Consider the following 27,681-nt stretch of genomic DNA (forward strand, 5'->3'; position numbering starts at 1 on the left):
TCATCCAGATCTATAGCGCGGCTTTTTATGGTAGTCGACTCCCTCCTTAACATTGGAATTACCGATTTCATAGTTATCGATTGGTATCCACTCCACAGTTGATTTATTGATAAGACCACGGGGCAAGAGTTCTCCCCGCTGTATTTGCAAATGGAATATGTGATTCTTATTCACAAATCGTATTCCAGTCACAACTTTGTTGGCTTTAACATCCGATAATGTTTCTCGAAGATTGAAATAGCGATCCCCATTTTCTTCATTAAGTTCGACAACGGCGAAGGTTTCATTATACACACGTTCATCGGGATCCCGTCGCCATAGAGCACGATCAGCTTTCTCCGTTACATGCTTGAGAGAATTGAGAGCATTTTTAGTGATCTCATCATAGTTGTGTCGAACGGCATTCCTTTTTGTAATAAAATTTCCATTTGCAGAGACCTTTTTAATCATCAATGAATATTCGATCAGAATATATGCCATAAGTTCGCCCAGCGCTATTTCTTTATATAACGAGTAATATAATTGTTGAGGAGACTGTTGTTGTTCGTAATTTAAATTGTCAGGAATTTCAGATCTATTCCGGAATTCATTAAACCTCTTTATGATTTTTTTACACTCATAATCGTGCTGTTTACATTCAAATCCGTGGATTATCTGATAAAACACATTTGTAGAGTTTGGGTCAAATGGGAACCGGTCGATGGTTAGCCCAGAAATTGATTCAACAAAATTATCGAAGTATTGTGGGGTGGAATCGGATAATTTGTAAAATAAATCCAAATATCCGAAGCTTAGTAAAAGGTTTGATAAATCTTCTTTTATATGGAATCTGGTATTAAAATCCAAATACGACCGTTCTTCGGAGGGTGTTAATTGATCGTTGATTTGGCGAACTTGTATGGTGACATTATTCAAATGTTGAATCACTTTGAGTTGATTTTCGCGGATCTTTGCCGTTTCAAAGTTGCCCGTTTCTTTATCTAATTCATCAATATCTGAGCGTACAAATGAGATTATCTCTTTAGCTGCCTTTATAAAATCCGTATCGATATTAATCGGGTCGAGGATCGGTGTTGAATGACTGGACTGGATAAAGATTAACAACACCAGTAGAGATGGCAAGGAAACCGCTAATGGAAGCAGCTTCATCGCACTTAACTTTTGTTATTTGTGACTATAAATATTTTAAAAGAAAACTGCAACCTCCAACGAACAAATCGCAACTAAAACTAAACTGGACACCAGAGCTCTTAAATATCATTAGATCGTTTTTTGTTGTATATCAAAACATCTCATACTCATACTCTCAGACTTTTTGAGCAAAATATCGGACACGAACTGTTTTCTGCCTTTATTTAAAAATGATCTGCGCCTATTAAATAAGCAAATTACACTGGGACATTGTTAATTAAAATCTGAATTAAACAATGTTTAACCAATCTATCAGTAGTAAAATAAGACCTGAATTAAATTTAATCAAGCTTTTGGGCGAATATTTAAAATAAATTATTTAATTATAAATTTTTTTTATTTAATTCTAATATATTAGAAATGTTAAGTAGCTCAGATTTATACCTTGTATTAAAATATTTTAAAGACGTTATTAATATGCCCTCTACTCTGGCCAATTACCATTTTATATTCGTTTTGAAATATATTCCATACAATTTATTTTTTTAAGATAAATTCAATTTTCTCACTTATATTTTCGTTAGTTAGTATTCCCATATTTTTTTCTTCAGTGTGTCTATGTTTCTGTCGTTCTTCGTTGCCGAAGTTGAGCGATCTACACGAATACCAATACAGTGCGTTTGCCGGCTGGGCTCAGCACGGAAAATTACAAACACGCGCATGTGTTATAAATGTTTGTAGTTCCACGAAAATTTCAGTAAATAAAAAAAAATTGTTTTTAATATGTTTGTAATTTTATTTGTATACGTTTATTGAATATAGAACAAAAAAAAACACAACATGATTGGTATTAGAATTGTGGAAACATTTGTTGTTGTAGTTAAGGTATATATTTTTGTATGTTTTTAAATTCCCCAAAAAAATAAGTTAAATGTGCTATTAATATTTGGACATATTATATTATATTGGACATATTAAGTACAAAATTTTATTTTTGAAATGTTTGGATACATTTATTTAAGGTTCATACAAGTCAACTACAGAAGTAAAAAACAACATGATTGATATTCGAGAAGTGGAAAATTTGCTTGCTAGTTAGTGTTGAAAAACCTATATTGTTTCACAATTTTGTTGATATTAAACATATATGTACTTCTAGATTTTGGTTGAATTAAAACAACAAACTTATCATATCTATTTCATTAGCATAGCATATGTAATACTGGTGTATTTATGTATTTTTGTAAATTCTTTTTAGCACAAATGAAAACTCTCAGTTTGTACTGATATCAGGGAAACTCATGATATTAATTCATGGTATTTATCAAATGTTTTGTCTTTGCTGTTTGTTCCAACAATTCAACGATGAATTTTTATTATCCAAGGTGAGGATAATTACATAGGTTATAACCAGGCAAATGCTCGTGAATTCGTTCTATATATGATGAATTTATTTGTATTTTAAAAGAAAGCTCTTTCAATGCACAAATTTTTTCATCAATAGTTGCCTCAATCTTGTAGTTATTCGCGTATTCGAACAACTTTCTAAAACTTTTAAAATATATTGTAAGGTTTTAGTGTTTTTAGTTTTATTGTGTTAAAATCAAAAATAAAAATATTTCTCATATATTTTGAATTCAAGACAATCTGAAAATATTAACAAAGCAATTTCTTTATTCGTACATTCAATAAATATTCGATAAAAGGTGAGGTGAAAAGTCATAACTGATGATTTTGGGGGCTACGAACCCACCGAAGCCTCTTTCGCCCTTGTGGTAGATGCCAATGCCGGCTAAAGGCACTGGCGGTTTATACTCAACATCCTGTATATCAATAAATGGAATTGTCATTGGCTTTTGTGAATCTTCGTAATCATCATACATCGAGTTGGTAAATTCTAGATATTGAGTATCCTTGGAAATTTGTGAGTTCTCCGTAGCCCTAACTGGCACGTTCAAATTGTCAAGATGGAGTTGTTGTCTGTTGTTAACATTTTCTTTCGATTGCCAAATGCTATTGAGTTCAGCATCAACTAGCTCACCCTTGACGAAATCAAATTTACTGAAATGTATTTTCAGATTCAGATGTCCATTGCGAACATGGAAACGCACGCCAGTTATCACAAATGTTTTATCATCTGTTTTCATCACATCATCCAGATCTATAGCGCGGCTTTGGTCACTCAATTTATGGTAGTCGACTCCCTCTTTGACATTGAAATTACCGATTTCATAGTTATCGACTGGTTTCCACTCAACAGTTGATTCATTGATCAGACCACGGGGCAAAAGTTCTCCCTGCTGTATTTGCAAATGGAATATGTGATTCTTTTTCACAAATCGTATTCCAGTCACAACTTTGTTGGCCTTAACGTTGGCCTTAACGTAACGATCACCATTTTCTTCATACAGTTGAATAACGTCGAAGGTTTCGTTATATATATGTTCACGGGGGTCACAACGCCTTAGGAAAAGATTGTCTGTTTCAGTCAAATTCCTGAGAGTATTCAGGTTTCTTTGAGTAATCTCATCATAGTTGCGTCGAACAATATTCCGCATCGCAATAATATTCCCATTTCCAGAATCTCTTTGAATAGCCATTGAGTACTCAATCAGGACATATGCCATCAGTTCGCCCAGTGCGATATGGTTATGTATCGAGTGCAATAATTCTTTTGGCGATTGCCGCTGATTACATCTTGTCAGTTCCTTATATATTTGCGGCAATGAGTTCAAGTACATCATGGTGTGCATACATTTCTCATCCGTATGTTCACATTGAGCACCGTGTAGTTCTCGATAAAATACATTAATGGATTTTGGGTCAATTTGGGAGTTTTTTGTCTCATATGGGTCGATTCTCAACCCTGTTAATGCTTCAGTAAATCGCAGGAGGTATGACGGTATGTTACCAAAAATTTGAAACATAACAAAGTTATCTGAAAGCTCAGAAATTGCGGGAATTATCTCAATATTATGAGCAAACGCAACATACGAATAATTTTTTTGAGTTTTCTGAGTGTAGCTTCTTAATCTGTTGAACTTGACTGCTAACACTCCTAAAATGTTGCATCACGTCGATTTTTGTGTCCTTGTCTAATTCATCAATATCAGAGCGAACAGCTGAAACAATCTCTTTAGCTGCTTTTATAAAACCCTTGTCGAAATTAATCGTGTCGAGGATCGATGCGGAATGGCTGAACTGTATGAGCAATACCAATAGAGATGGCAAGGAAACTGCCAATGGGAGCAGCTTCATCGCACTTAATTTTTTTTATTTGTGATTATTAATATTATAAAACAGAACAGCGATCGCCAACGAACAAATCGCAACTAAAACTAAACTGAGGGCCAGAGCTCTTTAATAACACTTTCTCGTTCTTTATCGGATATTAAAAAATTGCTGATTTGAGCTAAATATCTGACACGAACTGTTCTCTGTGTTTATTTATTAAGATGGTCTGCGTTCATCAAATAACCAAAATACACTGGAAACTTATTCAACCAGAAGCAAACAACTATGTTTAAACATTCTAACAAAAGTAAGAGAAGTACAAAATTAAATTTAATGGGGTCATTAATGTCTAAAGTAACTTCCCACGTGTAAATAAAATTAATATCAATTAAAATCCAAAAATAAAAATATTAATCAGCTCAACATTTCTATATATTATGTAGTAAAATATTTGAAAGAAAAGTATTTAGTAGTTATTATGTCCTCTCTTCTAATTAATAACCATTTGAAATTCTTTTTGAAATGTATTACATCAGTTTTTTTAAGATCGTATCGACGCATTTCCCTGAAATTATTTATGTTTTTACACTTATATTTTCTGTACACAATAATTATAGTATATAATTATAGTCTTCCCTCATTTTTTTCAGTGTGATAAAATTTATTTTGTTATTCATTGTCGAAGTGATGTGTTGTGCAAAAAAAAAACCTATTGAGTGATAATACTGTGCGTGTGCCGTTAGAGGCCTGCGAAAGAAAATTTTAATGCTGTGCCGACCACTGATTTATAGACATATGGGAATTCTTAGAAAAAATTAGATGGCATGTGTTTATAATGTTTGTACTTCCACGAAAAATATCAGAAAAATTAATAAATTAATTTTGATTTTAAAGTGTTTGTTATATACATTTATACCACGTTTATTCGAGTAAAATAAATTAAACATGATTGATATTAGAAACGATGCAGGGCAATATTTCTAGAGTGGATTTGATCTATATTTTGTTGGCTAGTTTGAGGTTGAAACTACTCTGTTTAGTTTTGCTAGATTCATAGTGTTTTTTTATAGATATATATTTAAAATAAATTTCTATACGTCGTCTCTACTAAAGCCCTAATTCTTGGAAAAAAACAAAAGAAAAATTCACATACATAAAAACGATTTTTGCAACAAGCAGAGAAACGAGTATGAGAACTGCCAGCTTGATCACTTTTCGATTATTATTTAATTAAAACTAATTTTCATTGTAAATTTATGAAAGCAACTTAAGATATAGCCATCGATTGAACATCAAAAACAACAATGGAGTATAAAAGTTTTTAAATTTCTATAGTTAGATTAAAAAAAAAGTTTTATTAAACCCTTGAAATTAAGTGCGATTGTTTATTTTCATAGAAAAACATGTAAATGTGTTCAAATAAATTCTGGACTTAAAATAAGCTAAATCCAAACGATCTAATTTAGAAGCTGATAATTCTTGCTGTCTGGCAGGAGCAGACCGCAACAATTGAGTCAACGAATGCAAAATTGGACTGAATAATAAATTAATAAAAGACGAACATAAAATATTTTGCTCCGAAAGTTGTGAGCACGGCATTAATGCGACCTCATCTGGACGCATTTGTGTTCGAAGAAGTCTGCTGCTCCAGTGGAGCAGCAATCGTGTCACATCTATTGGTTAGTTTATCTCCCCGTCCGGCATCTACAGCATCATCTTTCCCTAAGAAAATAGACTTTTTCCTCGTCTTACAACATAAATAATTTTTTGATAATATTATAAATTATGAATACACAACAGACAACAAAGTTACTTCAAATGAAACCAAAATTTCATATAGCAACTTTGATTATTCTGAACAACTTGTGTTCATTAACATTTCAAGTGCTTTCTTCATTACTTTATTTAACTAAAAATAAATCAACTACAATAAAAGAAAATACTATTTGCCTTTCTGTGAAGCTTTTTTCATTTATTTTTTAATTATTTTAAAATTGAATACAATCCACAGATAAATACGATATGTAATTTTATTGTTATTATTGCTGTTTTCAATAAGTCGTCGAAGAAATGTGAGGAGAAAGATCATAGCTGATGATTTTTGGGGCCACGAAGCCAGCGAAGCCCTCGTAACCTCTGTGATAGATGCCAATGCCGGCTAAAGGTAATGGCGGCTTAAACTCGACATTCTGGAGATCAATCAATGGTACATAAAATTTACTTTCAATATCGCAACATATAAACTTGTTGGTAAATTCTAGATATTGGGTATCCTTCGATAATTTTAAATTATCTTCTTTAAATGCTGGAATTTGGTTGACGCTTAGTTTTTGTCGGTTGTAAACATTTTCTTTCGATTGCCAAATGTCATTTATCTGCGGATCAACTAATTCACCCTTCACGAAATCGAATTTACTGAGATGCACTTTCAGATTTATATGTTCATTCACAACCTGGAAACGCACGCCGGTTACCACAAATGTATTATCATCTGTTTTTATTACATCATCCAGATCTATAGCGCGGCTTTGGTCACTCAATTTATGGTAGTCGACTCCCTCTTTGACATTGCAATTACCGATTTCATAGTTATCGATTGGTATCCACTCCACAGTTGATTCATTGATCCACGGGCAAGAGTTCTCCCTGCTGTATTTGCAAATGGAATATGCGATTCTTATTTACAAATCGTATTCCAGTCACAACTTTGTTGGCTTTAACATCCGATAATGTTTCTCGAAGATTGAAATAGCGATCTCCATTTTCTTCATGCAGTTGGACAACGGCGACGGTTTCATTATTTATATGTTCGGGATCCCGTCGCCATAGAGCACGATCAGCTTTCTCCGTTACATGCTTGAGAGAATTGAGAGCATTTTTAGTGATCTCATCAAAGTTGTGTCGAACGGTATTCCTTTTTGTAATAAAATTTTCATTTACAGAAACCTTTTTAATCATCAATGAATATTCGATCAGAATATATGCCATAAGTTCGCCCATCGCTATTTCTTTATATAACGAGTAATATAATTGTTGAGGAGATTGATGTTTATAGTAATTTAAATTGTTAGAAATTTCAGATATATTCCGCAATTCATTAAACCTCTTTATGATTTTTTTACACTCATCATCGTGATGTTTACATTCAAATCCGTGGATTATCTGATAAAACACATTTGTAGAGTTTGGGTTAAGTGGGAACCGGTCGATGGTTAGCCCAGAAATTGATTCAACAAAATTATCGAAGTATTGTGGGGTGTAATCGGATAATTTGTAAAAGAAATCCAAATATCCGAAGCTTAGTAAAAGGTTTGATAAATCTTCTTTTATATGGAATTTGGTATCAAAATCCAAATACGACAATTCTTCGGAGAGTGTTAATTTATCCTTGATTTGACGAATTTGTATGGTGACATTATTCAAATGTTGAATCACTTTGAGTTGATTTTCGCGGATCTTTGCCGTTTCAAAGTTACCCGTTTTTTTATCTAATTCATCAATATTCGAGCGCACAAATGTGATTATCTCTTTAGCTGCCTTTATAAAATCAGTATCGATATTAATCGTGTCGAGGATCGGTGTTGAATGACTGGACTGGATAAAGATTAACAATGGCAAGGAAACCGCCAATGGGAGCACCTTCATCGCACTTAATTTTTGTTATTTGTGACTATAAATATTTTAAAACGAAACTGCGACCGCCAACGAACAAATCGCAACTAAAACTAAACTGGGCTCAAGAGCTCTTTAATAACACTTGCTCGTTTTTTATCGAATATTAAAAATTTTCTGATTTGAGCAAAATATCTGGCACGAACTGTTCTCTGTATTTATTTAATAAGACGGACTGCGCTCATCAAATAACCAAAATACACTGGAAGCAAAAATAAAAAATATTAATCAGCTCAACACTTTTATATATTACGTATTCAAATATTTTAAAGAAAAGTATTTAGAACTTAATATGTTCTCTCTTCTAATCAATAAGCATTTTTAATTCGCTTTGTAATGTATTCTATCAGTTTTTTTAAGATCGTATCGACGTATTTCCCTGAAATTACTTATGTTTTCCCACTTATATTTTCTGTACACAATAATTATATAATTATATATAATAATATAATTATAGTCTTCCCTCATTTTTTTCAGTGTAATAAAATTTATTTTGTTATTCGTTGCCAAAGTGGTGAGTTGTGCCAAAAAAAAAGCCTATTGAGTGATAATACTGTGCGTGTGCCGTTAGAGGCCTGCGAAAGAAAATTTTATTGCTGTGCCGACCACTGATTTATAGACATATGGGAATTCTTAGAAAAAATTAGGTGGCATGTGTTTTTAATATTTGTACTTCCACGAAAAATATCAGAAAAATTAATAAATTAATTTTGATTTTAAAGTGTTTGTTATATACATTTATACCACGTTTATTCGAGTAAAATAAATTAAACATGATTGATATTAGAAACGATGCAGGACAATATTTCTAGGCGGTAACGACAACATCAATAACAATAATAATCTTGGTGTGTCATTACCGGTTGATCAGCTGCCTCAGTCAGTCAAGCAAACCAAAGTAGAACGTAACCGAAAGAAGTCACAACAGCAATCGCAATCAACAGCTAGCGTGTGTCATTGTTGTTCTACAAGTTATCCAACAAGTTATGCGCCCTCGACTGAGATGAGCCCCGACATGAATGCTTCTCCTCCAGTGACTGTTATGCCAGTTAATCAGCTATTGGCCTACCTCAGCGGTGTAATGTGTCCGCCAGCAGCAGCAACTACGCCGCCTCCGTATCCTCCTCAAAATCTGCCACCAGCTCCATCTTGCTGTCATATTCAAGTACACAGTTTGCAGCCTATGCAACAGCAACAGCAGCAACAACAACAACAACCACCTCCAACATTTGCTGCTCAGCCGCCAGCATTGATGCGCTTCGAGTTACCCTGCATGCTCACGGGATTCACATCGGGTCAATTGCATCCCGAGCAGCCGCAGCCACCGTTCGCCCTGCAGCTCTTGCCATTGCCATATGCCGGATCCATGCCCTCCATGCCTTCCATTCCTCCATTACCAATTCCAGCTGAAAGTTTGCCTACGCAGTCGAAGCCAACGAAACTTTCTACATAGACGCAGTCTACAGAAACTTGTGTCCCTCCCCCTGCAACACCACCCCTTACACCACCACCCCTTACACCACCAACACCTTCAACAGCATCATCGCCAACACCTTCGTTACCATGTTCGAATCTGGGAGATGGGCCCAAAAAACCTATTTTAATCAGTAGGAAAGCGGGTCCACAACGCAACAATATTGATGCACAACACTCCTACGGCCGTAGGCCATCATTTCCGCTGGGAAATGGCAATGGAAATGGCTGTAGAAATGGTAATAGAATCAGTAATACAAATGGTAATGGCAATAGCTGCATGAACCCACCTTGGTATTGCTCGCACTGTTCCTATTGCTGCTATCATCCCTGTGATCATCATCAGCGATCGTAGGCGTATCGAAAGTTAAACCATAGTACTAAATCAATGATGAATAAATAAATAAAACATTTGAATTATGTTTATATTTCCAGAATTTTAGACATAGTTTTAGCATTTTTTATTTACACATAAAATATATTATTTACAACTTTTGTGATCTATTTGAAATAGGTGTCGAAAATAATCGATCTACTTATGTATATGAGTAGTAGTAGTAATACACATTTAAAATACTATTATAAAATCATGGAATAAATTAAATTTTCATTGTGAATTTATCTGAAGGTAATATTACTCATTCGGAAATAGCAAAGGCACTTTAAAAATTGCGAATCACAAGATATACATATAATATAATACAATACATTTTATGGATTTCTTGATTCCATGTCATTCAAATAGTTTGTCACATAATTGCTGATGATGGACGTAATTGCAGTTTGTTCAATTGCCTGATTCACATGGTTTCTCTCGTTGGCAACTGTTGTAGATGTGTCAGGACGCGAAAAGTGTGCTGCACTTGCTGCTGTAACATTTGTCCGGCGAAGCGTGTCTCTTGGTGGAGCAGCTGGTGTTGCATATGGTGGATATAACATCATATTATTGGCTCTATGATCGATGGTGTGGCGACGTCTCATCATGCGCCCACTGCGAGTAGGGTGTTGCCTGATGTCAGTGCGATATGCAACTGGTGGTGGTGGTGGTTGCATTGGCGTTGGTCGCAGTGATGCTAGTGTTGTTGTCGTCACTGGTGGGGGCGGTGGCGGTGGCGGTGGCATCAGTGTGTTATTGGAATCTACCAGCTGCGACTCGGCGTATTGCGAGAAGGCATCCTGAAAGCACTGCAAACGTGGTTGATACGGAGGAGGTTGCAGCTGAGGATGCTGCTGCCATTGCCACGATCTGGAGCGCTCTTGCAACTGTCGATGCTTCTCAGCAATGCGCTGTTCTAAGCTGTCTAAGTCCTCTTTTAGCTGTCTCTTCAGTTGATCCCTTTGAGCATGCAAACTATCCTCATGTTTTTTACTCTCCACCATTTTGTGCATATAGAAACGATGATAATCAGCGTGTTGCCGCTCGTTTAGCAATCGATCCGCATAGACTTCTTTGAGTGTATTATTTAAACACTTTAATTTCTCCTCCTTCTGGCACTTTAAGCGCTGATATTGTGCATTCAATTGCTGCAACTCTTCTTGTCCCGCCTCCAAATGTTGATGCTCTTGATGGGACATTTGATACGATGGCTGCTGTTGCTGCCACAAAGGAACTAATTGTTGCTGTCGCTGTTGCTGTTGTTGATTTTGCTGCTGCTGTTGTTGATGTTGCTGCTGCTGTTGTTGTTGCTGATGTTGAGAACTCAGAACAAGTGCATATTTATCGTACTGCAACTGCGTCCATTCACTGTCACCCATCGAACTATCTATAAAATGTGGCTGCAGATTTTGATTCATTAGACTAACAGCATTGTTGTTAACGATGCTAGATTCCGGCAAGTCTTCAGTTTGTAGTTGTGGCAAGATGATGCGATGCATAAGTTGCTGACGAAGTGGCTCCATATCGCGTGAATTGGCTGTTGTTGCTGCTGGCAGTCGATTTGCTGCAGCAGCAATATGTGGCTGATATTGTTGTTGAGGATGCTGCTGCTGTTGGGGTTGCTGCTGTAGCCGCTGTTGCTCTTGCTGACGTTGTACCTCCAAGTGCTGTACTTCTACTACTTGCTGTGATTGCTCAACGACCTCGGCACATGGACGAGGCGATGGCTGCTGCTGTGGCTGCAATTCAGCAGACACCACCTCCACAATCACTTGATGATGTTGCTGTGATTGTTGCTGAGAAGCTGTCTCACTTGATGTGTTGGGCATTTCGCTGTAGCCCACTTGAATATCAACGCTAGCAGACAGACTTATATCCTCCTGGATTCCCATCTTTCGGCTGTTATCGCTGCAGTCCGGATTGTGCCAACGGAAGAGCGGCAATTGTTGCTGATCCTGTTTATCCGCCAGCAGCTCCTTGGCACTGCTACGACTATAATATACATATAATTCTCGTAATTTATTCGTTTAATTGCTTTTCACTCACCTTAAGTCCAAGCTGGAGGATCGCTTCAATTGACGTTTTGACACGCGCTCTATCAGCTCATCGGTACCATCCTCTTCGGTCTCTGACACAACGATTAAGTATTGTTCTCGCTTAACTCACATAGGATATCTTTCTATTGCTTTGTCAAGCGTATTATTTTCATGATGCTCCAAGGGATTTTGTAGCTGATTTTCACACGCAGGGTTTGATTCGATCACATACTTCGAAAGCGCCTAAAAACTTTCATGATCAACAATGCGTGGTTCCTTTAATTGAGCTTCTTCCTTCTCCTCAATAAGGTGATCTTTGTTATTCCAGTCATTATCCAAAATTAATGAAAATTATATTCATAATCTGCACTTTATGAGAGCTAACTTACTTAAGCGGTGAAAGTATTTCCTTAAAAATGTAAAGAGTGTCATGGGCCTTATCCTATGTCTGCTCAGCACTGATAAATAAGGATTTATAATTATTATTTTTTATATCTTACTCATTTATAATCAGCTCTGAGCTTATTGTTACCAAAACGGAGTGGGAATCGGATTCAGACTCGGATTGGGATTCATATGCGTTCATGTCGAGCTGTCAACTTAGAGCTCTGTCCACCGCTTTTATACTACCCACATACTAATTCGATAACAATGTTCTTCAAAAAAACATTCGATACATATTTGGTAAGGCAGGATGCATCGAACGTGGGTTTCTCAAGTAAACAGCTATCTCATAAAAACTCCCGAGATAGTTTAATCATAAGGTCTAGTCGGAAGGACTCTCGAGATTTGCGGATAATCCGGATGCATTATATAAGTCAGCTCACAGCAAAGTTAGAGGAAACATTTCTGGCAAAGAATCAAAAAGTTATTTACTAAGTAAGTCTAAGACTCAATTGATAGACAGAAGGTATAAAAACGATAGAATTAACTCTGATACAACTATTAGAAAAAAATCTAAAGAATCGCCTCGACCAAGTCAGGAAAATAATGCAATTGAATTGACCTTCCGTCAAAAACTGCATACCTTTTTGAAGTCATTTGCTCCTTCGTTAGGAGTTGTGTCAAATATTTCTCAAACATTGATGAAGCGTTCAGTAACAGAACCAAATAATTTAAATCCCAATGAAACAACGCATCGCTTAGTGGGCACAATAAATAAGCCAATTGATAGTTTAGAGAAATCCTTTACTTCCCAAAAATCGGAGTGATCTGAGTTAAGACGGAGATCTAAAAATCAAGGCAGTGATTCAAGTCACACCAGTAAATCTATGATACACCATGAAAGAGACGATGCTGCAATTAAAGTTTGTTTTAAAGGCGATCAGAGTTTAGAATTGAACAAATCAGATACATTTATGCAATCCAAGCGAGGGACATCAAAGAACGATACCAAAGTGTGGACAAACTCTAAGGAATCGCACAACTCCCTGAGAGGACAAGATTCTAATCTTAAATCAAAGATAGTATGTTAAGAAGCTCTCAGAACCAGTAGCGATCCACAGCAGGTCGAAGTCAAACCAATTTGAAATTGAATCGAGTTGTATCACAATTTTTGAATAGTTTCTCCGAGCTTTATTACGAATCCCTAAAGCAAAATAAGGATAAGTATAACTATATTAGAGGTGGAGATAATCAACGAAGAAGTAGACGCGGTTCAGATGTGCATCAGAATCTTATAGAGTTGATAAACAGCACAATATGCGCTTCGATCAGAATGATGAAAAATCTAGGAGAACAAACAAAGTTCCTATGTTGAGCGCAGATGAATCTAACTTTTTTTAAATATGTTAGTTAGCAGCTTGCCATTGTCGCAACAAAATTATCAATGGCTTGAACACGCGACATCAGATATTGATAGTCGTGAGCTAACTGCGACTCGGCAGAAAGTTCGTGAAAAACGTATTGACTGACCTCCAAACGTTCTGCAAGAAAAACTCCATCAAGTAAGTGTGAAATGAATACTATATAACATAGTCTAACATAATATTCTCAGCAGCTACAATGCCGACAATCGCAAGCCTGTGGTCTTGGTGCCCTTTCGACCAGACAGCCAACATCACGGAGGAGTGCTTGGCATGTGCAAACCCGTTGAGTGGTAAGTGTCAGCATTTTAAGTTACCCTCGTTAATAATGTGTTCATAGGAGATAGCTGAAGTTGCCTAAATGTTGCCTGCTAGAAAATCGAACAAAAAGGAACCATCTGAATCATCAAACATTTTCCTTAAAAATAAGAGATTAACTGGACGATATAAGTCAACTTCAGATCGTGTGTCGAAGTTAAAATGTTCGGATTTCTCTTCCAAGCGATGCCAGTGCTCTAAACGTCAATCGGAACTAATCGTAAAAAAACACTGTTTATTATACAGAACCGGTTTGGGGATACCACAATCTAATCAAAGTGGTGAAACAAAACCGTCTGGGTCCCAACGTGTCATTCATTTCCAAGAAACAACAGAGAGCAATCGGCAAATAATCCATCTAAATCACCAGAGAATGTTGCACGGTCATCGCCAACTGAGGAAACACAGCAAGAGACCCAACAAAAGTCAGTCCAGAAAAAAGCTCAACCCCAAGAAATGGTAAAGGCGAATTACAAAGTACTCCATATAAATCACCAGAGACTCGTTCTCTTAATGCACACGCATCTCACAGCGAAGAACGACACTCTGTTACGTATTCCTCACATTTTATGACATCTCAATCTGATCAAAGCACTGGGCCTAGTTCTCCATCCTATGATTCGGTCCCTTCAAAAGTCGGTAGCAGAATTTCCTGGAATAGGGCGAATCAAGCACGGTATCGTTCTAAGTCTCCAAAATCGAAATCCTCTTTAAGGACAAGAAGGCGATCATAATTGCTCAAATCACGCTCTCATCGAAATAATAAACGCGAAAGTTTTCAGGAACCGCATTATTTAAAGTTTGGAATTCAACCTTCCTCGCGAACAAATAGACACCAACCTGAAAAAAGACAATCGCGGCAACGAAATCGATCGGAACAGACGAAAAAACTTCTAGGGGTGGAGATAAGGTAAATCGTATTAAGGATGAACATCAAGTAAGACGTGATCATTCTAGAAATCAAGAAACGGAACCAAATTATACTGCTGACCATAATGCAAATCGTTTTAATAATGATCACCGAGTAAGACGTGATCATTCTGATTCTAGCCTTAGAAACCAACATGTGGAGAAAAGTCCCAGTGCTGCACAAAATACAAACCTTTATGTGCGTCAATTGAACACAAAGGTCTAGAACAGGATAGTCTACAATATTGCGATTGCATAAAGAACTACAGAGAACTGAAGCGCCAACAGGAGTTGCAATTGCAAGAGGTATTCAGGCAGACGAATGAAGCATATGAGAGATGCTTGGAAAGAAAGCGACCGTTGCAGGGAACTGAAACAATTAAGTGCGGTCTACAGCAACATGGGCCAAAAACTAATTCCTTTGTTGATAAAATGCAACAGCAGCAATACATGGAACGACAGCAGCGACAAGTCGCTCAGCAGCAGTGGCACGAGGCACAGCAGCAACTGCAGCAGCAACAGGAGCAGCAACGACTTAGATATCAGCAGCAGCAACAGCCACATCATATACAAGTAGAAGAAGAATGCAATTGTAGATATAGGCAACAGCATTTAAATAGCAGTCAAATTTTACGCCTATCTGCATCAGCAACAACAGAATCATCATCAATGTATACTACAACAGTTGCAACAGCAGCAACAGTTTCATAACCAGCAACAATTACAACAGCAGCAGCAACAACAAATGCAACTCCAAACAGAGACTTTGTGCCCCTGTAATAATTATATGATAGCTTCACCCCAAAACGCTTTGCAGGCTAGTAGCTATTGTGTCGTCTAGTTTTTATCGACAAATTTTGCTTAAATATGGCATACTAGATCTGCCCAGTGACTACCAACCTCGACAACCACACGGCTGCTGTGCGCAATGTCCTTGTCATTTGAAAGCAACGGCAGTATGTTTTAATATGTATGTATGTTTTAATTTGTTTGCAATCATTTTTTGATATTCTTTTGCGGCAAAGCACTAACTGAGGTGCAAGTGCGTCCAAAGCGTGCCATATAGAGTTTATTGGACGCAGCTGTTCCAGACAACGCACTTTCTTCGCAATCTTGTCGAGCTTGGCGGCAGATGCAGCTAATGTTTCCTCTACTTACTTTTTTGAAAGTTGTTCTGAAGGATTCTGTGAATCGGATTTGTTTTCTAATTGCTTCTTCCTTTGTTGCTGCTGCGATTGTTGATGCTGTGTCTGTATTTGCAGTAGTTGGTATGGCTGCTGTTGCAGTCTGTGCTGTTTCAACAGTTGTTGATGTGGAACTGGCTGCTGTTGTGGGGCCGGCTGCTGTTGTTGCGCCCGTTGCTGTTGTGGTGCCTGTTGCTGTTGTGGCGCTTGTTGCTGTTGTGGACCCTGCTGTTGTTGTGGTGCCTGTTGCTGTTGTGGCGCTTGTTGCTGTTGTGGACCCTGTTGCGGCGCCTGTTGTTGCATTTGACAGCTAGCGTAATGTACCCGTCCAAAATCAGCCATATTGCAGTTTGACATTGGATAGTATAGACAATGATTGCAAATCTGCGTGGACCAGTTGGCTGCAGGACAATCCTGGCATTGTTGCGGTGATAATGTCTCTAAAATATTATGGCTGCATTACTCGGACATGGGCCCAAAGCCAAGCGTGGTCTGTGCTAAAGTGGGTCCCAACAAGCAGCAGTTGCTGGTGCAATTGCCATATGTTGTTGTCATTGCAGGGTATTGCTGTTGATGCTGTTGTTGCTGTGGCTGGAGAAAGCAGGTATTAGTTGCAGGCAGGCAGTAGTTGCTCTTCACTGGCTGTGGGAGACAACAGTTATTGCAGCTGTTACTTATGCAAGGCTGCAAATTGGAGCAACAATTGCAATAGCTGTGCGTCGCTGCTGGCAAAAACAGTTGTTGCTGTTGTTGGCTCTGCTGCTGTTGCAATGGCTGTTGCTGCGCCTGCATAATAACGGGCATGTTTGCTGTGGATGGAGGTGAAAAGGTGATGGTCACATGTGGTGCACTGACGACCAATGTTGCTGATGACAATGTCGAATTGTTGAGGGCACTTGAAGATGCTTTCTGCTGCTGGAGGAGCTAGCGTTGTGCGAAAGCTCCACATTGTTGTAAGTGTGGTCGGTGGCCTGACAACCACGACTGTGGCCTGGTAAGCGAGAGCGCATGGCGCATTGCAGAAGAAACTCATCGGTTTGGGAGCCTGTGTGGCGCCAATGCCACACGGCGATGTCTGTTGCTGGGCGTGGCAGTGCTGTTGTTGATGGTGGTGGCGTATCTTCAATGCGTTTGCGCATCAGCGCATCCTCAAGCACCACAAAGCTCGGTTTGCCGCGCACATTTTTATTATAGATCTTAACGAAATGATCGTGCATGGCATCAAACGATTGCGCATCAATGCTCACAATGCTGCCATTCTCATCCTGCTCGACGTCAGAGCTGCCGGTGGCATCCTCTTCGATGAGTGCAATTCGAATGCGTTGTTTTCCCTTTCCCAATCTCTTTTTTGCCTTATGGTTGCAATTACTCTGCTGGTAGAATTCTTCTTGGTTTTTTGGATTTACTTCGATCTTGCCATTATCATCGACGGTGACAACAAAACTGCGCATCCCATTGTGCTGCTCCATCTGAGTAATCTCATCGGACGTGTCACAGTTCTTGATAATATAGTTTATCTCCCCGTCCGGCATCTACAGCATCAATTTTCCCTAAGATCCGAAAAAGTAAATTGACCTTTTTTCGTCTTACAACATGAATAATTTGTTGATAATATTATGAATTGTGAATATACAACAGACACCAAAGTTACTTCAAATGAAACAAAAATTTCACATAGCAAATTTGATTATTCTGAACAACTTTATGTTTTTAAAATTTCAAGTGCTTACCTCATTACTTTATTTTACTAAAAATAAATCAACTACAATAAAAGAAAATATCTTTTGCCTTTCGGTGAAGCTTTTTTATTTATTTTTTAATTCTTTTAAAATTGAATACAATCCACCGACAAATACGAAATGCAATTTTATTGTTATTATTGTTTTCTCTATACAAGTTTTCAATTAGTCGTCGAAGAAATTTGTGGAGAAAGATCATAGCTGTGATAGATGCTAATGCCGGCTAAAGGCAATGGCGGTTTAAACTCGACATTCTGTAGATCAATCAATGGACTGTATTTTGAATATCGTGTATATACATGTTGGTATATTCTCGAGTAAATGCTGGAAATTTCTGATTGTTGACGCTTAGTTTTTGTCGGTTGTAATCATTTTCTTTCGATATCCAATTGTCATTTATCTGTGAATCAACTAAACAAATCTGCGACCGACATCGAACAAATCGCAACTAAAACTAAACTGGACACCAGAGCTCTTAAAGCATTAGATCTTAGCATTAGATCGTTTTTTTTTGACATCAAAAAATCTCATTGGCAAACTTTTTGAGCAAAATATCGGACACGAACTGTTCTCTGCCTTTATTTAAAAATGGTCTGCGCCTATTAAATAACCAAATTTCACTGGAAAATTGTTAATTTCAATCAATCAATCAATTTCAATAAACCATCTATCAGAAGTAAGATAAGAACTGAATGAATAGACGAATATTTAAAATAAATTAATTAATTCGATTTGTTTGTTATCATATTAAATTCAATTTTCCCACTTATATTTTCGTTCTTTCCCACATTTTTTCATTGTGTCTAAATAAAATACGTTCTTCATTGCCGAAGTTGAGCGATGTAGCAAAAAGACCTGACGAAAATGCGTACAAAATTCACACGAATAGCAATGTTGTGCATGTGTCGGCTGGGCTCGGCATGGAAAATCGAAATATGGTAATTTCACAAAAAAAAGAAGTGAAATGTGTTATGAATGAAAGGTCAAGACTAATTTTAAAAAAATATAGGACATCACCGAAGCAATAAAGCAAGATAAAACACAACCCAAAAATGAAAATATTTTTATACCCGCTACCCATAGGGTAGAAGGGTATTATAACTTTGTGCCGGCAGGAAATGTATGTAACAGGTTGAAGGAGGCATCTCCGACCCTATAAAGTATATATATTCTTGATCAGCGTCAACAGCCGAGACGATATAGCCATGTCCGTCTGTCCGTCTGTGTGTCTGTGTGTCTGTCCGTCCGTCCGTATGAAACACTGGATCTCAGAGACTATAAGAGATAGAGCTATAATTTTTTTTCGACAGCATTTGTTATGTTTGCACGCAGATCAAGTTTGTTTCAAATTTTTGCCACGCCCACTTCCGCCCCCGCAAATCAAAAAAATCGAATAACAAGCGTAATTTTAAAACTAGAGTTACGAATTTTGGTATATACAATAATTACTATAGTAGTTATGATTCCTGAACATTTGGTTGCGATCAGATAAAAATTGTCGAAGTTATTAAAGAAATTCTTTTGTATGGGCAAAAACGCCTACTTACTGGGGGTCTTAGGTACTTTGTCTGACAATCTGGTATATTGTGCCGTCTATGGTATATTTTGAATGCGGTACTATATCGATATACCACATATACCATTTGGTATATTTTTTTTAGTATTTTGTAGTATATTTGGTATATTTTGAGAAATATACCGCAAAATATATTGCTTTTATTCAAAATGGGTAGCGGGTATCTCACAGTCGAGTACACTCGACTGTAGCTTTCTTACTTGTTTATATACTTTTTTATTCAAGACTATGAAAATATTAACAAAGCAATTTTTTTATTCGTACATTCAATAAATATTCGACAAAAGGTGAGGTGAAAAGTCATAGCTGATGATTTTAGGGGCTACGAACGCACCGACGCTCCTTTCACCCTTATAGTAAATGCCAATGCCGGCTAAAGGCACTGGCGGTTTATACTCAACATCCTGTATATCAATAAATGGAATTGTCATTGGCTTTTGTGAATCTTCGTAATCATCGAGTTGGTAAATTTTAGATATTGAGTATCCGTGGAAATTTGTGAGCTCTCCGCAGCCGAAGCTGTCGCGTTCAGATTTATAATATGGAGTTGTTGTCTGTTGTTAATATTTTCTTTCGATTGCCAAATGCTATTGAGTTCCGCATCAACTAGCTCACCCTTGACGAAATCAAATTTACTGAAATGTATTTTCAGATTCAGATGTCCATTGCGAACATGGAAACGCACGCCAGTTACCACAAATGTTTTATCATCTGTTTTCATCACATCATCCAGATCTATAGCGCGGCTTTGGTCACTCAATTTATGGTAGTCGACTCCCTCTTTGACATTGAAATTACCGATTTCATAGTTATCGACTGGTTTCCACTCAACAGTTGACTCATTGATCAGACCACGGGGCAAAAGTTCTCCCTGCTGTATTTGCAAATGGAATATGTGATTCTTTTTCACAAACCTCACTCCAGTCACAACTTTGTTGGCCTTAACGTCCGATAATGATTCTCGAAGATTGAAGTAACGATCACCATTTTCTTCATACAGTTGAATAACGTCGTAGGTTTCGTTATATATATGTTTATCGGGATTACAACGCCTTAGGAAAAGAATGTCTGTTTCTGTAAAATTCCTGAGAGTATTCAGGTTTCTATGAGTAATCTCATCATAGTTGCGTCGAACAGTATTCCGTGCCGTAATAATATTCTCATTTTCAGAAGCTCTTGGAAACGCCTTTGAGTACTCAATCAGGACATATGCCATCAGTTCGCCCAGTGCGATTTCGTTATGTATCAAGAGCAATAATTCTTTTGGCGATTGCTTACATCTTGTCAGCTCCTCATATATTTGCGGCCATGAGTTTAAGTACCTCATTCTGCTTACGCATTTGTAATCCGTATGTTCACATTGAATACCGAGTAGTTCCCGATAAAACACATTGATGGATTTTGTGTCACTTTGGGACTCCTCATTTGGGCTGATTCTCACATTTGTGAATGCCTGAAGGTTTAACGGTATATGAGCAAAAAAACTAAACAGATCAAAGTTATCTGAAAGCCTACTAATTTCGCTAATTATATCAGGATTATGGCCATTATATTGCTTCTTAATCTTTTGAACTTTTCTGCTAACATTCGCAAAATATTGAATTTTTGATCTAATTTTTGTGTCCTTGTCTATTTCATCAATATCAGAGCGAACAGCTGAAACAATCTCTTTAGCTGCTTTTATAAAACCCTTGTCGACATTAATCGTGTCGAGGATCGATGCGGAATGGCTGGACTGGATGAAGATTAGCAATACCAGTAGAGATGGCAAGGAAACCACTAATGGAAGCAGCTTCATCGCATTTAATTTTTATTTTTCTGTGACTATTAATATTATAAAACAGAACTGCGACCGCCAACGAACAAATCACAACTAAACTGAGCTCAAGAGCTCTTTAATAACACTTGCTCGTTTTTTATCGAATATTAAAAAATTGCTGATTTGATTAAAATATCTGGCACGAACTGTTCTTGTTTGTATTTATTTATTAAGACGGTCTGCGTCCATCAAATAACCAAAATACACTGGAAGCTAATTCAACTAGAAGCAAACAACTATGCTTAAGCATTGTAACAAAACTAAGAGAAGTACAGAATTAAATTTAATGAGGGTATTAGTGTAATGTTTAAAGTAAAATTATGTAGTATATCAATTAATCTTAATCTAATTAATATCAATTCAAATCCAAAAATAAAAAATATTAATCAGTTCAACACTTTTCTACAATATGTATTCAAATTTTTTAAAGAAATTGTTTGGTACTTAATATGTTCTCACTTCTAATCAATAATAATTTTAAATTCGTTTCGAAATGTATTCCATCAGTTTTTTAAAGATCGTATCGACGCATTTCCCTGAAATTATTTATGTTTTCTCACTTATATTTTCTGTATAATTGTCTTCCCACATTTTTTTCAGTGTGCTAAAATTTATTTTGTTCTTCGTTGTCGAAAGTGGTGTGTTGTGCCAAAAATTTAATTTAATGCTGTGATTTATAGACATATGGAAATTCCCAGGAAAAATTCGGTGGCATGTGTTTTTAATGTATGTACTTCCACGAAAAATATGAGAAAATTTAATAAATGAAAATTGAATAAGATAAAGTGTTTGTTATATACATTTAAACCACCACAAATTTTTATACTAAAGCCCTAATTCTGGGAAAAACAAAAGAAAAATTCACATACATAAAAAAGATATTTGCAACAAGCAGAGAAACGAGTATGAGAATTGCCAGCTTGATCACTTTTCGATTATTATTTAATTAAAACTAATTTTCATTGTAAATTTATGAAAGCAACTTAAGATATAGACATCGATTGAACATCAAAAATAACAATGGAGTATAAAAGTTTTTAAATTTCTATAGTTAGATTAAAAAAAAAGTTTTATTAAACCCTTGAAATGAAGTAGGCGATTGTTTATTTTCATAGAAAAACATGTAAATGTGTTCAAATAAATTCTGGACTTAAATTGAGCTAAATCCAAACGATCTAATTTAGAAGCTGATAATTCTTGCTGTCTGGCAGGAGCAGACCGCAACAACAATTGGGTCAACGAATGCAAAATTGGGCTGAATAATAAATTAATAAAAGACGAACATAAAATGTTTTGCTCCGAAAGTTGTGAGCACGGCATTAATGCGACCTCATCTGGACGTATTTTGTGTTCAAAGAAGTCTACTGCTCCAGTGGAGCAGCAATCGTGTCACATATATTGGATATATAGTTTATCTCCCCGTCCGGCATCTACAGCGTCATCTTTCCCTAAGATCCGAATAAGAAAATAGACTTTTTCCTCGTCTTACAACATAAATAATTTTTTGATAATATTATAAATTGTGAATACACAATAGACAACAAAGTTACTTCAAATGAAACCAAAATTTCACATAGCAACTTTGATTATTCTGAACAGCTTTATGTGTATAACATTTCAAGTGCTTTCTTCATTACTTTATTTTACTAAAAATAAATCAACTACCATAAAAGAAAGTACTATTTGCCTTTCTGTGAAGCTTTTTTCATTTATTTTTTATTATTTTAAAATTGAATACAATCCACAGATAAATACGAAATGTAATTTTATTGTTATTATTGTTTTTGATATACAAGTTTTCAATTAGTCGAAGAAATGTGAGGAGAAAGATCATAGCTGATGATTTTTGGGGCTACGAGGCCACCGAAGCTCTTTTGACCTCTGTGATAGATGCCAATTCCGGCTAAAGGCAATGGCGGGTTAAGTTCGACATTCTGCAGATCAATCAATGGAAGATATACCTTTCTTTGAATATCGCCTATATACATGTTGGTAAATTCTAGATATTGGGTATCCTTTGATAATTTTAAATTTTCTCGAGTAAATGCTGGAAATTTCCGATTGTTGACGCTTAGTTTTTGTCGGTTGTAAACATTTTCTTTCGATTGCCAAATGCCATTTATCTGCGGATCAACTAATTCACCCTTCACGAAATCGAATTTACTGAGATGAACTTTCAGATTCAGATGTTCATTCACAACCTGGAAACGCACGCCGGTTACGACAAATGTATTATCATCTGTTTTAATTACATCATCCAGATCTATAGCGCGGCTTTGGTCACTCAATTTATGGTAGTCGACTCCCTCTTTGACATTGGAATTACCGATTTCATAGTTATCGATTGGGATCCACTCCACAGTTGATTTATTGATGAGACCACGGGGCAAAAGTTCTCCCTGCTGTATTTGCAAATGGAATATGTGATTCTTATTCACAAATCGTATTCCAGTCACAACTTTGTTGGCTTTAACATCCGATAATGTTTCTCGAAGATTGAAATAGCGATCCCCATTTTCTTCATTAAGTTCGACAACGGCGAAGGTTTCATTATACACACGTTCATCGGGATCCCGTCGCCATAGAGCACGATCAGCTTTCTCCGTTACATGCTTGAGAGAATTGAGAGCATTTTTAGTGATCTCATCATAGTTTGTGTCGAACGGCATTCCTTTTTGTAATAAAATTTCCATTTGCAGAGACCTTTTTAATCATCAATGAATATTCGATCAGAATATATGCCATAAGTTCGCCCAGCGCTATTTCTTTATATAACGAGTAATATAATTGTTGAGGAGACTGTTGTTTTTCGTAATTTAAATTGTCAGGAATTTCAGATATATTCCGCAATTCATTAAAACTCTTCATGATTTTTTTACATTCATCATCGTGCTGTTTACATTCAAATCCGTGGATTATCTGATAAAACACATTTGTAGAGTTTGGGTTAAGTGGGAACCGGTCGATGGTTAGCCCAGAAATTGATTCAACAAAATTATCGAAGTATTGTGGGATGTAATCGCCCATTCCGTAATAGAACTTAAAATATCCGAAGCTTCGTAAAAGGTTTGATGAATCTTCCATTATTTGGAATTTGGTATCAAAATCCAAATACGACCATTCTTCGGAGGGTGTTAATTGATTCTTGATTTGACGAACTTGTATGGTGACATTATTCAAATGTTGAATCACTTTGAGTTGATTTTCGCGGATCTTTGCCGTTTCAAAGTTGCCCGTTTCTTTATCTAATTCATCAATATCCGAGCGCACAAATGTGATTATCTCTTTAGCTGCCTTTATAAAATCCGTATCGATATTAATCGGGTCGAGGATCGGTGTTGAATGACTGGACTGGATAAAGATTAACAACACCAGTAGAGATGGCAAGGAAACCGCCAATGGGAGTACCTTCATCGCACTTAATTTTTGTTATTTGTGACTATAAATATTTTAAAACGAAACTGCGACCGCCAACGAACAAATCGCAACTAAAACTAAACTGAGCTCAAGAGCTCTTTAATAACACTTGCTCGTTTTTTATCGAATATTAAAAAATTTCTGATTTGAGCAAAATATCTGGCACGAACTGTTCTCTGTATTTATTTAACCAAAATACACTGGAAGCAAAAATAAAAAATATTAATTAGCTCAACACTTTAATATATTATGTAGTAAAATATTTGAAAGAAAAGTATTTAGTAGTTATTATGTCCTCTCTTCTAATTAATAACCATTTGAAATTCTTTTTGAAATGTATTACATCAGTTTTTTTAAGATCGTATCGACGCATTTGCCTGAAATTATTTATGTTTTCCCACTTATATTTTCTGTACACAATAATTATAGTATATAATTATAGTCTTCCCACAATTTTTTGCAGTGTTCTAAAATGTATTTTATTCGTTGCCGAAGTGGTGTGTTGTGCCAAAAAAAAGCCTATTGAGTGATAATACTGTGCGTGTGCCGTTAGAGGCCTGCGAAAGAAAATTGTATTGCTGTGCCGACCACTGATTTATAGCCATATGGGAATTCTTAGAAAAAAATTAGACGGCATGTGTTTATAATGTTCGTACTTCCACGAAAAATATCAGAAAAATTAATAAATTAATTTTGATTTTAAAGTGTTTGTTATATACATTTATACCACGTTTATTCGAGTAAAAGAAATTAAACATGATTGATATTAAAAACGATGCAGGGCAATATTTCTAAAGTGGATTTGATCTATATTTTGTTGGCTAGTTTGAGGTTGAAACTACTCTGTTTAGTTTGCTAGATTCATTTTGTTTTTTTTATAGATATAAATTTCTATACGTCGTCTCTACTAAAGCCCTAATTCTTGGAAAAAACAAAAGAAAAATCCACATACATAAAAAAGATTTTTGCAACAAGCTCAGAAACGAGTATGATAATTGCCAGCTTGATCACTTTTCGATTATTATTTAATTAAAACTAATTTTCATTGTAAATTTATGAAAGCAACTTAAGATATAGACATCGATTGAACATCAAAAATAACAATGGAGTATTAAAGTTTTTAAATTTCTATAGTTAGATTAAAAAAAAGTTTTATTAAACCCTTGAAATGAAGTAGGCGATTGTTTATTTTCATAGAAAAACATTTAAATGTGTTCAAATAAATTCTGGACTTAAAATGAGCTAAATCCAAACGATATAATTTAGAAGCTGATAATTCTTGCTGTCTGGCAGGAGCAGACCGCAACAACAATTGGGTCAACGAATGCAAAATTGGGCTGAATAATAAATTAATAAAAGACGAACATAAAATGTTTTGCTCCGAAAGTTGTGAGCACGGCATTAATGCGACCTCATCTGGGCGCATTTTGTGTTTGAAGAAGTCTGCTGCTCCAGTGGAGCACCAATCGTCTCAGGTGGGACAACAACAACATATGCTCCAGCAACAACAACAGCATCAGCATCAGCGGCAGGAGCAGCAGCAGCAGCAACAGCGATTGCGTTTCGATCCTCAGCAACCGAGTTGCAGCATGTTTTGTGATGCCTTCCCGCCAGCAGATTTGTGGATGCAGAACTGCAATTCGGGGCCACAGCGCATGGGCACCTGCATTGTGACCGAGGGGCCAGAGGGCTTAAGGTAGTTGAAGTTAATCCTGTGATATTCTGTTCTGTATTAGTTTTATTTATATAGCATCGACTGCAATGTGCCAATTCCGAATTCCTTTAATCTGGATGGGTACAACCCGCAGTTGTTGTCATTCCTAGCGACACCCGGCGGTAACGACAACATCAATAACAATAATAATCTTGGTGTGTCATTACCGGTTGATCAGCTGCCTCAGTCAGTCAAGCAAACCAAAGTAGAACGTAACCGAAAGAAGTCACAACAGCAATCGCAATCAACAGCTAGCGTGTGTCATTGTTGTTCTACAAGTTATCCAACAAGTTATGCGCCCTCGACTGAGATGAGCCCCGACATGAATGCTTCTCCTCCAGTGACTGTTATGCCAGTTAATCAGCTATTGGCCTACCTCAGCGGTGTAATGTGTCCGCCAGCAGCAGCAACTACGCCGCCTCCGTATCCTCCTCAAAATCTGCCACCAGCTCCATCTTGCTGTCATATTCAAGTACACAGTTTGCAGCCTATGCAACAGCAACAGCAGCAGCAACAACAACAACAACCACCTCCAACATTTGCTGCTCAGCCGCCAGCATTGATGCGCTTCGAGTTACCCTGCATGCTCACGGGATTCACATCGGGTCAATTGCATCCCGAGCAGCCGCAGCCACCGTTCGCCCTGCAGCTCTTGCCATTGCCATATGCCGGATCCATGCCCTCCATGCCTTCCATTCCTCCATTACCAATTCCAGCTGAAAGTTTGCCTACGCAGTCAAAGCCAACGAAACTTTCTACATCGACGCAGTCTACAGAAACTTGTCTCCCTCCCCCTGCAACACCACCCCTTACACCACCACCCCTTACACCATCAGAACCTTCAACAGCATCATCGCCAACACATTCGTTGCCATGTTCGAATCTAGGAGATGGGCCCAAAAAACCTATTTTAATCAGTAGGAAAGCGGGTCCACAACGCAACAATATTGATGCACAACACTCCTACGGCCGTAGGCCATCATTTCCGCTGGGAAATGGCAATGGAAATGGCTGTAGAAATGGTAATAGAATCAGTAATACAAATGGTAATGGCAATAGCTGCATGAACCCACCTTGGTATTGCTCGCACTGTTCCCATTGCTGCTATCATCCTTGTGATCATCATCAGCGATCGTAGGCGTATCGAAAGTTAAACCATAGTACTAAATCAATGATGAATAAATAAATAAAACATTTGAATTATGTTTATATTTCCAGAATTTTAGACATAGTTTTAGCATTTTTTATTTACACATAAAAATATATTATTTACAACTT

The 27,681-nt window shown here is 36.8% G+C and overlaps 5 protein-coding genes across 5 annotated transcripts; 3 read left to right on the forward strand and 2 right to left on the reverse strand.

Moving 5' to 3' along the window:
* Positions 1-21,321, reverse strand: LOC127565400 (uncharacterized). The gene is made up of 2 exons (XM_052003572.1): positions 21,307-21,321; positions 1-1,203 (listed from the first exon to the last, which is right to left on the reverse strand). Exon 2 carries the CDS (start codon positions 1,147-1,149, stop codon positions 1-3), a length of 1,149 nt encoding a protein of 382 aa, XP_051859532.1. The 5' UTR covers positions 1,150-1,203; positions 21,307-21,321.
* On the forward strand, positions 8,855-27,612 carry LOC117567036 (splicing factor 1-like). The gene is made up of 2 exons (XM_052005619.1): positions 8,855-9,876; positions 27,554-27,612. The coding sequence occupies exon 1, from the start codon at positions 9,041-9,043 to the stop codon at positions 9,488-9,490; it is 450 nt and encodes a 149-aa protein (XP_051861579.1). The 5' UTR covers positions 8,855-9,040; the 3' UTR covers positions 9,491-9,876; positions 27,554-27,612.
* LOC117566445 (AF4/FMR2 family member lilli-like) lies at positions 10,189-12,508 on the reverse strand. The gene is made up of 3 exons (XM_052003573.1): positions 12,455-12,508; positions 11,933-12,042; positions 10,189-11,878 (listed from the first exon to the last, which is right to left on the reverse strand). The coding sequence occupies exons 1-3, from the start codon at positions 12,506-12,508 to the stop codon at positions 10,222-10,224; spliced, it is 1,821 nt and encodes a 606-aa protein (XP_051859533.1). The 3' UTR covers positions 10,189-10,221.
* LOC127565401 (putative cyclin-dependent serine/threonine-protein kinase DDB_G0272797/DDB_G0274007) lies at positions 15,387-15,795 on the forward strand. The gene is made up of 2 exons (XM_052003574.1): positions 15,387-15,527; positions 15,604-15,795. Exons 1-2 carry the CDS (start codon positions 15,387-15,389, stop codon positions 15,793-15,795), a joined length of 333 nt encoding a protein of 110 aa, XP_051859534.1.
* LOC117567033 (uncharacterized) lies at positions 25,870-27,612 on the forward strand. The gene is made up of 2 exons (XM_034246736.2): positions 25,870-26,385; positions 26,440-27,612. The coding sequence occupies exons 1-2, from the start codon at positions 26,060-26,062 to the stop codon at positions 27,539-27,541; spliced, it is 1,428 nt and encodes a 475-aa protein (XP_034102627.1). The 5' UTR covers positions 25,870-26,059; the 3' UTR covers positions 27,542-27,612.
* Positions 27,613-27,681: the final 69 nt, after the last annotated feature.

The sequence above is a fragment of the Drosophila albomicans genome, chromosome 3 (assembly GCF_009650485.2).
Source record: "Drosophila albomicans strain 15112-1751.03 chromosome 3, ASM965048v2, whole genome shotgun sequence".
In the NCBI taxonomy this organism is placed as follows: Eukaryota; Metazoa; Arthropoda; class Insecta; order Diptera; family Drosophilidae; genus Drosophila; species Drosophila albomicans.

Excerpts from the sequence above, each read along its gene's own strand:
- LOC127565401 (XM_052003574.1), top strand. The coding sequence starts at position 15,387 with ATGCAACAGCAGCAATACATGGAACGACAGCAGCGACAAGTCGCTCAG. Across the intron at positions 15,528-15,603 it reads AACAGCCACATCATATACAA|CAACAACAGAATCATCATCA; the intron begins GTAGAAGAAGAA and ends TATCTGCATCAG.
- LOC117567033 (XM_034246736.2), top strand. The coding sequence starts at position 26,060 with ATGTTTTGCTCCGAAAGTTGTGAGCACGGCATTAATGCGACCTCATCT. Across the intron at positions 26,386-26,439 it reads GAGGGGCCAGAGGGCTTAAG|CATCGACTGCAATGTGCCAA; the intron begins GTAGTTGAAGTT and ends TTATTTATATAG.
- LOC117566445 (XM_052003573.1), bottom strand. The coding sequence starts at position 12,508 with ATGAACGCATATGAATCCCAATCCGAGTCTGAATCCGATTCCCACTCC. Across the intron at positions 12,043-12,454 it reads CCGATTCCCACTCCGTTTTG|CGAGAACAATACTTAATCGT; the intron begins GTAACAATAAGC and ends ATGTGAGTTAAG. Across the intron at positions 11,879-11,932 it reads TCCTCCAGCTTGGACTTAAG|TCGTAGCAGTGCCAAGGAGC; the intron begins GTGAGTGAAAAG and ends TGTATATTATAG.
- LOC127565400 (XM_052003572.1), bottom strand. The coding sequence starts at position 1,149 with ATGAAGCTGCTTCCATTAGCGGTTTCCTTGCCATCTCTACTGGTGTTG.
- LOC117567036 (XM_052005619.1), top strand. The coding sequence starts at position 9,041 with ATGAGCCCCGACATGAATGCTTCTCCTCCAGTGACTGTTATGCCAGTT.